Genomic DNA, 14,535 nt, shown 5'->3' on the forward strand with positions numbered 1-14,535 from the left:
TATGCACACAGGCAGGGGATGACTGTGTGGTAATTGGGTGAGGATTAGGTGATACTTTATGCACACAGGCAGGGGATGACTGTATGGTAATTGGGTGAGGATTAGGTGATACTTTATGCACACAGGCAGGGGATGACTGTGTGGTAATTGGGTGAGGATTAGGTGATACTTTATGCACACAGGCAGGGGATGACTGTATGGTAATTGGGTGAGGATTAGGTGATACTTTATGCACACAGGCAGGGATGACTGTGTGGTAATTGGGTGAGGATTAGGTGATACTTTATGCACACAGGCAGGGGATGACTGTGTGGTAATTGGGTGAGGATTAGGTGATACTTTATGCACACAGGCAGGGGATGACTGTGTGGTAATTGGGTGAGGATTAGGTGATACTTTATGCACACAGGCAGGGGATGACTGTATGGTAATTGGGTGAGGATTAGGTGATACTTTATGCACACAGGCAGGGATGACTGTGTGGCAATTAGGTGAGGATTAGGTGATACTTTATGCACACAGGCATGGGATGACTGTATGGTAATTGGTGAGGTGATACTTTATGCACACAGGCAGGGAATGACTGAGGATTAGGTGATACTTTATGCACACAGGCAGGGGATGACTGTATGGTAATTGGGTGAGGGTTAGGTGATACTTTATGCACACAGGCAGGGGATGACTGTGTGGTAATTGGGTGAGGATTAGGTGATACTTTATGCACACAGGCAGGGGATGACTGTATGGTAATTGGGTGAGGGTTAGGTGATACTTTATGCACACAGGCAGGGGATGACTGTGTGGTAATTGGGTGAGGGGTAGGTGATACTTTATGCACACAGGCAGGGGATGACTGTATGGTAATTGGGTGAGGGGTAGGTGATACTTTATGCACACAGGCAGGGGATGACTGTGTGGCAATTGGGTGAGGGGTAGGTGATACTTTATGCACACAGGCAGGGGATGACTGTGTGGTAATTGGGTGAGGGGTAGGTGATACTTTATGCACACAGGCAGGGGATGACTGTGTGGCAATTGGGTGAGGGGTAGGTGATACTTTATGCACACAGGCAGGGGATGACTGTGTAGCAATTGGGTGAGGGGTAGGTGATACTTTATGCACACAGGCAGGGGATGACTGTGTGGCAATTGGGTGAGGGGTAGGTGATACTTTATGCACACAGGCAGGGGATGACTGTGTGGTAATTGGGTGAGGGGTAGGTGATACTTTATGCACACAGGCAGGGGATGACTGTGTGGCAATTGGGTGAGGGGTAGGTGATACTTTATGCACACAGGCAGGGGATGACTGTGTAGCAATTGGGTGAGGGGTAGGTGATACTTTATGCACACAGGCAGGGGATGACTGTGTAGCAATTGGGTGAGGGGTAGGTGATACTTTATGCACACAGGCAGGGATGACTGTGTAGCAATTGGGTGAGGGGTAGGTGATACTTTATGCACACAGGCAGGGGATGACTGTGTGGCAATTGGGTGAGGGGTAGGTGATACTTTATGCACACAGGCAGGGGATGACTGTGTGGCAATTGGGTGAGGGGTAGGTGATACTTTATGCACACAGGCAGGGGATGACTGTGTGGCAATTGGGTGAGGGGTAGGTGATACTTTATGCACACAGGCAGGGGATGACTGTGTGGCAATTGGGTGAGGGGTAGGTGATACTTTATGCACACAGGCAGGGGATGACTGTGTGGCAATTGGGTGAGGGGTAGGTGATACTTTATGCACACAGGCAGGGGATGACTGTGTGGCAATTGGGTGAGGGGTAGGTGATACTTTATGCACACAGGCAGGGGATGACTGTGTGGCAATTGGGTGAGGGGGAGGTGATACTTTATGCACACAGGCAGGGGATGACTGTGTGGCAATTGGGTGAGGGGGAGGTGATACTTTATGCACACAGGCAGGGGATGACTGTGTGGCAATTGGGTGAGGGGTTAGGTGATACTTTATGCACACAGGCAGGGGATGACTGTGTGGTAATTGGGTGAGGGGAGGTGATACTTTATGCACACAGGCAGGGGATGACTGTGTGGTAATTGGGTGAGGATTAGGTGATACTTTATGCACACAGGCAGGGATGACTGTGTGGCAATTGGGTGAGGGGTAGGTGATACTTTATGCACACAGGCAGGGATGACTGTGTAGCAATTGGGTGAGGGGTAGGTGATACTTTATGCACACAGGCAGGTGATGACTGTGTGGTAATTGGGTGAGGATTAGGTGATACTTTATGCACACAGGCAGGGGATGACTGTGTGGCAATTGGGTGAGGGGTAGGTGATACTTTATGCACACAGGCAGGGGATGACTGTGTGGCAATTGGGTGAGGGGTAGGTGATACTTTATGCACACAGGCAGGGGATGACTGTGTGGCAATTGGGTGAGGGGTAGGTGATACTTTATGCACACAGGCAGGGGATGGCTGTGTGGCAATTGGGTGAGGTGTAGGTGATTCTTTACGCACACAGGCAGGGGATGACTTTACTTTATTGCAAACATCACATGAGTCAATTCTTTCATTGCGGCTCTCTGCACAGCTACAGTAAAAAATCTATAAGATGACTTGATTTCAGTGCTACCTCATATATTAAAAAATAATCCTAGCTTATAAATAATGTTCAATAGACATACAAAATTCAAATAAACATTACAGTTATCTATTGTATTATTTGTATTAAGTTGTGTTCAGGTTTATTCATTAAACATAAGTAAACACGTGTGAAATTGCAAGTCTGCATCGAACCAATGTAAAACAGCTTTAATTCAGGAGACATTGTCATTCACTATTTACCTTTCTTTTATATAGCAAGTTGAAGTGGTGTAATGAATCGTTGAAAAAGTTTGCCATGTTGGTAGAATTAACCAGACATAACATCGCACTGTTGTGGCCGACCGGTGGTACAGAACATAGCCCCGTCTTTACTCCTGGGTCACTCCAAGAGGCATACTTTACTTTGGATTGAAACCTGCAAGTTAGTACCGTACATTCACATTAAGTAAATAGTGTCACATTACTACAGTAATTATTCTTGTCATAATAAAAATTTGTTATAATTGAATGTGCGGAGCACATGGGAGTACACCATTACTATTATAGAAGTGGCAATGTTAAATCTCCACACTGGTAGGTGCATTTTTGCTTCTGTGCAGGTTATATTAACCCATATATGCCCAACGCCCCATTTTTGGGGCGGCACTAAAAAAAAATTCTGACAGGTACATTTTGTTTATAAACGGACTTTTTGTGTTTCTTACATGTTCAGTTGTTAGTAGTGATTGCAACAGTGTGTGTTGCACCTCTGCAGAAGCCTCATGTGTTTTGCTGTTGTATTTTTTCTGTCAATATTTTGAAGATTGAAAATGGATTCGGAAAACACGTAAGTAATTCTAACTGACACATAAGTAGAAGTTATTTTACAGTTGGATTTATTGTTTGTATATTACTTTAGTGAATAATAATCATAAACTTACTTATTCAGTCACAGAGTAAACATAACCTCACTTTTCCTACTGCCCCAAAATTGGGGCGGTGGGCATAGCAGGGTACATAGCATAGTCAAGCCAAAGTACATTTGAGTTCAGTTATCTTTTACACACAATAGGTAATACAATTCTATTTCCAACTGTTATTAGTAAAAACAAATTTGTTAAGTCGGATTTACTTTGAGAAATACTTATGTCATCTATTTATTCCAGATACACCGTTGAAGATATACTGCAGATTCTGGAAGGAAATACAGATACTCTACTTACTGCTACAGTGTAAACTGAGCCACCTGAAAACTTTTTGCAAAGTGATGAAGATAGTGCTAATGAGGAGGAAGACGACATAAATCGATTAACAGGTAACCAGCTGAGAGCGTCGGCTCAACTGCAAGCTACAACTCTTACCTCTGATGGACTTGATCACATATCTTTTGGAGATCCAGATATCATTGTAAATAATCCTATAAGAGTAGACCTAATAGAAAAACCTTCCACTTCCAGTGATCTTTTAGACACTAGTCCCTCTCAGACAAGTGTCATTGATGAGAATGAGAAAATGAGAATGAGAATGAGAATGAGAAAGTTTATTGTCTTTAAACATAAAATATGCAATCGACAAAGTCATTCTATGCTAAAGCTTAAATCCCACTAGTACATACTGTGTACATTAACAAACTTGTCTAGCGGGCTTAGTCAATCAATGTTACAGGTAACAATTATTACATTCTTTCATCAACCAGGCTTAGCTCTAATTTAGCTAAAATTTAAAAATGTAACAACGATATAACAGAAAAATTTACAAAAGGATAAATTGTAATAGATAAATTATTAACAATTAAATAAATAAACAGGGGGTACTACACTAATTTTAAAATCTTAGGGTACTAATATCACAGGCCAAATAACTTTGTACAGAGTAAAACGCTTTATCTTTGAGCCAATGTTCTAAAACTGCCTTAAATCTTTTTAATGTTACATGCCATGCCTCTTGAGGCAGTTTATTGAACATCTTTAATTTCATAATACAGTGACTACTTCTAGTTTTTTCTAATTTTATTGGTAACATTTCTATCATATGGTTTTTCCTAGTAGGATATCTGTGGACTTCTTGTCTAACCCTGAGTGTTTGTAGATTTTCTTTAACATCAACCAAGCAACAGTAAATGTATAGGCTAGGTAGAGTCATTATCTGTAGTTCTTTAAAAAGAGGCTCACAGGACTCTCTTTCTGGGACATTTTTTATTACCCTTAGGGCTCTCTTTTGCCATATGAAAACCTTTTGAGAACCACAGCTATTACCCCAAAGTGTAATGCCATATCTAAGATGAGAATGGAAAAAGGCGTAATAGGTAGTAATTAGCATATTCGTTGTCACAGAATTCAAAAGCTTACGTAAAAGAAATGTGACTCTAGATAATTTTTTGCATAACTCTTGAATGTGTTGGTCCCAGCTCAATCTACTATCTAGGTGAAGTCCCAACAGTTTTACAGGCTTTACATCTTTATAAATATAGTGATTCAAGGAAAAAATAATTTTTTCTGTTTTGTTACTATTTACAACAAGGTTGTGATGAAGCTAATGATCAAGTTAATATTAGTAATAACGGTTTGATTGATAGGACACGTAAAAACTCCTCAAAGAAGGTTAGTTCTAAAACACAACCATGTTTGAAAAAGACCCATTCTGAGCAAATGAATAAAAAAGCTAAGAAAGGATCTTTACCTACACGTAAATGGGAACAAGTAGACATAGTTCAAAAGCCTGAACATGAATGGGAGATGCCAGATTTCATTAATGTTGATCGAACACCAACAGAGTTTTTTGAATTATTTTATGATAACCAACTAATTGATTTGATAGTTCAGGAATCAAAGAAGTACGCAATGTTCAAAGGCCATCATACTTTTAATGTAACATCCCATGAAATACGTGTTTTTACTGGTATTCTTTTATTGAGTGGATACTGCTCTGTTGCCAGAAATCGTCTCTACTGGGACACAGGGGCAGACACGCATCACCCAGGTGTAGCAGCAGCTATGTCTCGGACCAGATTTGAAGAAATCCTTCGTTATTTTCATGTTGCAGACAATAACCATCTTGACGTTACAGACAAATATACCAAGATCCGACCTCTTTGGAAATACTTAAACGAAAAGTGGTTAGAATATTTTCCTAGAGACGCGTACGTTAGCATTGATGAGTCAATGGTAAGGTATTTTGGGAGGCATGGTGCAAAACAGCACATACATAATAAACCAATAAGGTTTGGTTTTAAAGTTTGGTCGATGTGTACACGTTTAGGCTACATTATTCAAGGTGAACCTTACCAGGGTGCATCTACAGGCAACACCCATCCACATTTAGGTTGTGGAGGGTCAGTGGTAATGGACCTGGTCAAAAGACTTCCCTCTGACAGTAAATATAGCCTGTTTGTAGATAATTACTTTACATCACTGCCTCTTTTAGAAGAACTCAAGGAAAATGGGCATGATTGTACGGGCACAATTAGAGTTGACAGAATCGAGAAGGCTCCGTTAACTGACCACAAATTATTTAAAAAACTAAAGAGAGGAAGCTTTGAGCAATTAAGTGACAGAAAGTCAGGAACTACTCTTGTCAGATTCAATGATAATAGTGTTGTCACACTTGCATCAAATCGTGCTGGAGTATCTCCCATGGGTTCATGCAACCGCTGGTCACAGCAGGAGAAAAGAAGAATTAGTGTCAAGCAACCACTGTGTGTTGGATTGTACAATTTATGTATGGGGGGAGTTGATAGGCTTGATCAAAATGTCTTAGCCTACAAACCAACCATAAGGATGAAGAAGTGGTATTGGCAACTTATCTTATTCCCACTTAGTTGCAGCATGAACAACGAACGCCTTTCAGTTGTATAACCTAAGCCCAGCCGGCAAAAGTAAAGATGATTTCGACTTTCTTGGGTTTATCAGAGAAGTAGTTCAAGTGTATCTGAGAAGAAATGTAGACCGTCCATCAGTTGGAAGACCATCTAAGAAGTCGAGGACCCGTGTTCCAGATGGCTTACGCTTGGATGGCATCGGCCATTTGATTGTCTCAAATACCACTCAAATACGCTGCGCTGAATGCCACAAGAATACCACCAAGAAATGTCAGAAATGTTCAGTAGGATGCCACGCCAATTGTTTTGTTAAGTTTCATTCCCAGTAGAAAAAAATTCATTCTGAAAAATCTGTCATAATTATGTATTTTCAAAAATATATGTTAGTTTTAAAAATAAGATTTATTTCAATTATTATTTTTAAATCATGTAATATTTGAATAAAACAATATATTTGGGTATTACATGTTTGTTTCTATGTATGCGTTTCCAAAAATACAAAAATAATTAGTATTAGGCTTACGACAGGATATGACCCCTTACATGCCCAACGCCCCATTTTTGGGGTGGTCAATTATGGAAAATCCATGAATGTAAGAATTTTATAATTATTTTTCTGGTTCATTTTTAAGATATACTAATACAAATAAATGGGTAAAATTTAATTTTTAAACCTAAAAAAAACTTGGGCATATATGGGTTAAAAAAACTAGTACTAAATTGTTTTTATACTTATTATCCTACCGTGTTGAATACAGATTTATTAAAAAGATATGTTCTTTCATATTATCATATAATTACAAATATCTATAAAATTATAGATATTTATAGTTTGAGTTTTCAATGAAAAAGAAAAATTTAATGTACCAGCTGAACTATGAACTAATATTTCAAAATTAACTCTTTGTACAGAAAAATATTATTAACTGATAGCTAACTTTTCACTACACACAAAAGTAAGTTGAATTTTTTTTTCAAGGAAAACAAAACAGTTGAAAATTATAAAATCAATAATTACCGGTAGTAAATAAAAAAGTAAAAACCAGACAGCGTTTAAGGAAACATCGGTATTTTAAAAACTGTTTAATATTTATAAAACATTGAAATAATTATCAATAATATAAAAATTTTAAAGAGAAAAAACTGCTCTATACGAATTAAAAAAGTATTTACCCAAAATTTATTAAATTTGTCATGATAATTGAATAAATATGAACAAACAAACCCTTAATTAATATAATCATATGATAATATTGTAGACAGATATTTTCGTTTGTAGAAACATAGCAACAGCAACCTTAAGCTTCAGGATTGAAATACCCAACCATTATGAAAGCTAAAAATGTATGTGTATATTTATGTGATTATAATAGAAGTAACAAGAATTAAAATATTTACAAAACATTATTGGTTTAAGAATACATTGTTCGAAAGACAATTAAAAACTCCAATATACAGAACCTTGCGGTACCGCATATTTTGTATAGGCCATCTGATTTTTCTCTACCTAGACATACAATTTGTAGACAAGAAAAAAAAATTATTTGATTAGATTCACATTTGCCCCACTAAGAGTATAATAAACCAACGTATGACGGAGTATCAACACTCAGCTAGTACAACCGTAAGTTGGAGTATCAGTTTATCTGCTCCGTATTCTGAGTTTATATATGGATTATATATACTAGTAGACTAATACTTAAAATTCTAAAGCCTGACAATATCACCATGTTTGTTTCATTATATAATATATCAAAGATTAGACTAACTTCATGCAGTAAGTGATGAAATAAGGTGTCAATTTATGAGGTTCATTCAAAAAGTACATTGCTTTAATACATTTTAAAAATGCATGTAACTTTTATAACTTTTTTTTCATTTATACATTTGAAATAACAACTCCTATTTTTTGTAACTTACAGTAGTTATCATTAACATGTAAACACTTATTTGGTCTAGGTCCAAGTTTCTAATACCGTCATAGAAACTATGATATGAGTTATGTCTCCCCGAAAGAAGGGGAGACCAGCTCTGAACCAGCCTCTCCAGTCAAAGCAGGCAGGGGGTGACACACCTTTGTTGAGGCTAGCAAGAACCTCTGATACTTAGTCAACCTACCCTACCAACTCCAACAGTCATCTCCTGCAGTAGACTAGACCTATCAAACTACCCTTGCACCCCAGAATCTCGACATTTGTGGTTAGTGATGTGCCACTCCAGGACATCCATAAGGTTGCCCAGATTTAAGTGACACACCGGTTTTTGCTGTACCCAGTAGAAGGTTCAACTGGAAGGTATAAACCAGCCAGAAGTGATCCCAGCTGGGGCAGTCAATGGGTTAAAAGTACATTTATTTGGCCATACACCTCTTTTAACACATCACTTGACAGTTGCCTGGGTCTCACCTTGTCACATATTGTCTAAGTGTGGAGAGTGGTACCTGTCCTCGGCACAAGAGTGCAGCACTTAGCAACTGACCTCCCAGAGCATTAACTCTTAGGAGTTGGTCTTCACGGGCACAAACTTCCTGCAGCAGGTTTCTCTTCCTGCCAACAGAAAACAAGACTATAGTTAGACTTTGCTGTAGGACTCTGGTTTTCACTTAGTAAGTTCATAACTTTTTTATGGTGGATGATTAGAAAGGAACACATGATTTTGAACTCTTTCCTTTGTTAAGTGTTACAAGAATCTGAAACTAAACAGTAAACATTTTTTTTTTAAACAGTACTGTTCTCTTCTAGTTGACGGAAGTTCCTGTTTTACTTTTCTGTCAGCCATTTTAACTGCTAGTGTAGGGACCTTCATTCTTCTCATAAATGGCCTATTGCTATGCACTGAAGTCCCAATGGCCTTTTAATTTTTGCACCCCAGAAGTGAACAGATATGAGGCCTATCAGTTTATAGTTTAAGCAGTTCTAAAAACCGATGTGATCAGGTTTTGTGGAGTAATTGACCACCCTTGTCCAGAGTGCTAAATATGACATAACACTCTCTTATTAACACAGGACACTTAAATAACAGGTGTTCAGGAGTCTTCTCCTGCTCCGTTACATAATCTACAAAGTCAATTCTTCCAAATACTGAGTCTTTGATGCTTCCTCAGATTCACATGTTTCCTAATCAGACTCACAATCTGAGAAGACAATAATCTACTCAAGGAGATAAGATTAGATGCTATCCACAGGAAAGGTGATTGCAGAAGCAGCTTACAATTAATTGTCTTAGACCTGGATACAATTTAAATCCTCTATGTTTTTTCGAACCTACTTCGAGACAGCCCTAGAGCATTTACTCATAGGAATTCCACATAACAGTTGAAGCTCTATCATGTTAGATTTCAAGCCCAGATTTCAAGCCCAGATTAGTCAAGGCATCAGCTCTTTCATACCCAAAGACCCTCTCATGACCAGAAACTCAACAAAAGTAACATTGTTAATTCTGTCAAAAGAAGAAACAACTTAATAACAACCCCAGACTCACAAGACTCCAACACCTTCAACGCTGTCTGGCTATTTGTGAAAATGCTGATTGTCTTGCTCCTATACCACAGATGAAGATTCTCATGAGCAAAATGGATTACGGCTGTGACTTCTGCCTGAAAAAAAACTGTTGGATAAGAACCTATAGTTCTCTGCATGGTTCCACTCCAACAATTTCAGCTTCTATGATACTTTCTGTTTTAGAGCCATTTGTAAACAATTCAGATATTTATTAAGTACTTAAAAAATGAGAAATGGAAAATTATTGATGAATTTGAGGCAGGTGCAATTGGTATTGAATCACTGTTTGACAACTTTTAAACAGTATGTAAATTTATGGCATTTTTGCTCTCTTTTAGTATGTAAACAAGTTAAGGAACATAAGATGAAAAAAAGTTAACTTGTATACATATGACCTGGCTAAGGAAAGATTATGATTAGATTATGATTATGATTAGATTAATGGTGGTCCTTACACCATTGACAATAACAATATCTGTGATTTCCTACGCACCGGTGACTGCACCACACGCAATGTGTTAAAGAGACATTAGTCTATATTATTAACAAATGTCTAGTGTATGAATACTTCTCTGATTTGTTGAAAATTTCAAAAATTACTCCAATTTTACAAAAAAGGAGGCACAAAATTACCAAAAAATTATCGACCCATCTCAGTGTGCCTATTTTTTCCAAAATAATTGAAACTATAATGCACTGTGCAATGTGGAAAAAAAAAACAAAAATGTACTACTTAGTTTAACTGATGATTAAATAAAATCATGAATGTGTAAAGCTGCTTGGTTTTATATTGATTCAAAATTAAGTTGGAAGGATCATATCAAGAATGTATGTAAAAAGATTTCTCAAATGAACAAAGAAACACCATCATGAACAAGATGAGCTTGAGATATCTCAAGTGAATTCAGTGTACTGTGGAAATTGAGAAATTTTATTTCAACTGACTACTTTGGTCTATTTCGATCTCATGCAGCATACAGTATAATATTGTGAGAAGAATCTGTGACAGTTTCACAAGTCTTATTTATTAAAAAGAGTTATTAGAACAATTTGTCGTGTACGTTTTTAACAAACTTCCTGATACTGGTAACACCACGTCTTTCAATAATTTAAAACAAAATATACCTAACTGGTTAATCAATCACCCTTATTACTGTATAAATGATGTATTCTTATAAACTGTTTTATGGTTTAGTTTCTATAGTATTTTAAGTAATGAAATATTTAATTGTAAAATTACTTAGTAGTATAATTGTACCTTTTAATTGACTGGCAATGCCTATTTCTTGGCAACAATGACAATAAAATTCTTGATTCTTGCTTGTGTGTTAGAAGTCCAGCCAATCCAGAGAGCTTGATACCAAAGTAGGAGTTTATGAGGGTAGCAAACTAAGCCAGTTGTTGTTTAATGTTATCTTAAGTATATCTAACAGAGAAATTACAGAAACTCAGAGAACAGGACCTTTTAAACCCTTTTTTAAAAGGGTTTAGGTTTACCATTTTTTGTCTAATGACAATAAAAAACTTAAGATGGAATTATAGGAGACTTGGTGAACTTGAAAACAACACATGTCTATCTGAACCATCAACTTGGTAAAAAGTTTGCAGTATGTGTAAATTACAAAGATTTTATGGGAGAAATGATAAACTACAATTCAAATAAAGCCTTTGTAAACAAATTATAAAGGCAAGGTGTCATAATGTGTAACAGTTAGATTAGAATAAAAATGAATAAATCCAAACCTCATCTTGCTTTATAATACTGAGAAATGACCGATAAAATAGGTAGGGAATTAAAATGACAATTATCTAAATGGTGCTCAAGTCTACTAAACAACTATGGAATTATTTGAGACCAGCAATGAACATGATTTCACAGTACATTCCTGGGGTCTACAAAATTATTTGGAGTTGTGACAGACACAAAACAGAAATGCCACCAGAATGCAAAATTGCCTAACATACATAAAAAAATTCTCGAATCAAAAACCTGTAGTACAGTTTGCCAAAATAGAAATGCTGGCAAAGATTCCATACTAACATCTAAGGATAATAAGAGAAACCTTCAAAATTATAAGGAAGAAAGTAACCAACAAAGAAGGCAGAATCAGATTATCAAAGAGTTGGCAGCCTGCGATAAAGAAGCCATAATTATAGATTACTGATTGGTTGAGTTTTAGCCAAACAAGCTTTCATTGTATTAGTTAAACAAGAAATAAATCATTACCTTGTAATGACTCATTTCATACACCCATCTCACATTCATTTCAATACTTAATTTAATTTAGAAATTTATTAGTAATAATAATTAAGGAATAATTATTTATAAATTGTCTCAAATTTAACTACAAACAATAATAAATATATCAAAATTAATCAAAATTCACCTTATTACATATAAAATTCAAAAGTTATAAAGTGAACTAAAGTCAGTGATACAGTGTGCAGGGATGATTGTTGAAGAGTGAAGAGAGCAGAGATTTGAAAGGTGGAGAGGAGAGAGGGATCTGGAAGAAGTGAACAAGATTATTTATTATAAAGAAACTGGTTACATTTATTCAGCAGTATTTGAAAGGTTACTTTATTAAATTCTTATTATCACTGAAGTACAAAGAAGCAGAAGACAGACATTGGGTGAGAAAATTCCTTTTAAGTTTAATAGTGATTCATTGGAAGAAGATAAAACCCAGGAATATTCGATTTGGCTAATAATTCAAAATTAATATAATTAAAATTTAACAACAATTATTTTTCAAAATTACAATATCTTCTATTTAAAAAAAAATACCCAATATTTCTCTTTCATTAAGCCAGCACGACCACCCTGCCCTAAAATTTAAGAACTGTATTTAAAATAAAATTACCATTATTGTATCCTCCGTCTTGTTTCAAAATTCAAACTTGTATGTCAATTAATTTATCATCATTAAAGTTCACATTTATATCATACTGAGTTATTTGTTATTTCTAACTATAATCATCAGAATACAAATTAAGTTTAACCATTTATTTCAAGTGTATAGTAGTAGTAGTAAAATTGGTGCCCACTTTGACCTACGGTCAAGGTGAGCTGAGGCCCGGGGGATTGTTTCAGTTAGCTCTTAAGGTTCGACACAAGGGCTGAGCCATGTAACTTTGATTGTCACCGTTCATATATTTACTATTTGCATTACATGAGCATGTCATTCCACAGAGTGCAGTCTGAGCGCCCTTTTTCTCTGTGCCTCAATTTATAGCATGGGATGAATTATCTCTTGTATAACTAATACAATCAAAGATACATGTCTGCGCTCTTCACTAACATTTATAAGCAGATGTTTACTATTGGCTCTGTGAGTTTTGGTTTGATATGTGTATAACAAAGATAGCGCTTTTCCACAGTAAGACCAAAATGTTAAGATTTTAAATTCTATTTACAATGTTTTAATGTTGTGTGGACGTGAAAACCTAGACAATATTCTCTCCACTGGTTGCGTGAACCTAAGAACTAAAAATTGAAAATATTAATTATTTATGAATGAGAAAGCAACAATATATTTTAGTTTCTAATAATATTTGACAGTGTTAAACCACTATACTAATAACATATACGAGGTATGGCTATTAAATAACAAGACTGATATTGTAAACAAATTTATTTTGGTTTTTAACATAATTACTTATTATCACCTTCAATATACACCACTTCTCTATCCCTGCAACGCTCCATGCGAATTTTCCATTTTGGAAACAATGCTGAAAGTCATCTTCTGTCAACTCTTTCAGGAGTCTTGCCGCTTTTTCTTAAACAGCTTCTACGGATTCAAATCTCGTACCTTTCAATGCAGATTTCACCTTAGGGAAAAGATAAAAGTCGCATGGTGCTAGGTCTGGCGAGTAAGGTGGATGTTCTTACACTGGGATGCTGTACTTGGTCAGGAACCGCTTGACAGATAACGCGGAATGAGCTGGCGCATTATCTTGGTGCAAAATCCATGATTTGTCCTTCCACATTTTGGGTATTTTTTTCTTACTCTTTCACGTAGTTTATTAAGTACCTCAAGATAGTAATGTTGATTAATTGTTTGACCTTCAGGAACCCAGTGAAGGTACACAATCCCACGAATGTCGAAAAAACAATCATCATTGCTTTAAATTTTGACTTGCTCATTCTTGCTTTTTTGGCTCTCGGTGAAGTTGAGGTCTTCCAATGCATGGATTGGCGCTTCGTTTCCGGATCATAAGTAAAAAACCACGATTCATCACATGATATTATTCTTTCCAATAAATTTGGGTCATTTTCAATGGCATTCAAAGTGTCAGTACAAACATTTTTACGAGCTGCTTGTTGATCTATCGTAAGAATTTTTGGTACCATTTTTGCACACACTTTTCGCATGTTCAAATTGTCATGTAAAATTTGCCGTACACATTCTTTATCAATGCCTACAGATTCAGCAACTGCACGAATGCTTAATCGTCGGTCAGACCGAATCAAATCAGCAACTTTTTCGACATTGTCTTCCGTTTTTGATGTTGAAGGACGACCTGGCCGCGAATTATCTTCCACGTCTTGTCGACCATCTTGAAAACGCTTAAACCATTCAAAAACACGAGTCCGCGATAAACATTCACTGATATACACTTCTTTTAGTAAATTATAGGTTTCGGTAGCGGTTTTTTCC

General features: G+C 36.5%; 1 protein-coding gene across 1 annotated transcript in view; it reads right to left on the reverse strand.

Annotated features, from left to right (window-relative positions):
* The window catches only part of LOC124358934 (tubulin epsilon chain-like), a 32,544-nt gene that overhangs the window by 4,061 nt on the left and 13,948 nt on the right, over positions 1-14,535 (reverse strand). Inside the window, 2 exon segments of the mRNA XM_046811205.1 lie at positions 2,816-2,990; positions 8,777-8,917. Coding sequence (XP_046667161.1) covers positions 2,816-2,990; positions 8,777-8,917 — 316 coding nt within the window.

This window comes from Homalodisca vitripennis, chromosome 4, assembly GCF_021130785.1.
Source record: "Homalodisca vitripennis isolate AUS2020 chromosome 4, UT_GWSS_2.1, whole genome shotgun sequence".
Taxonomy (NCBI): domain Eukaryota; kingdom Metazoa; phylum Arthropoda; class Insecta; order Hemiptera; family Cicadellidae; genus Homalodisca; species Homalodisca vitripennis.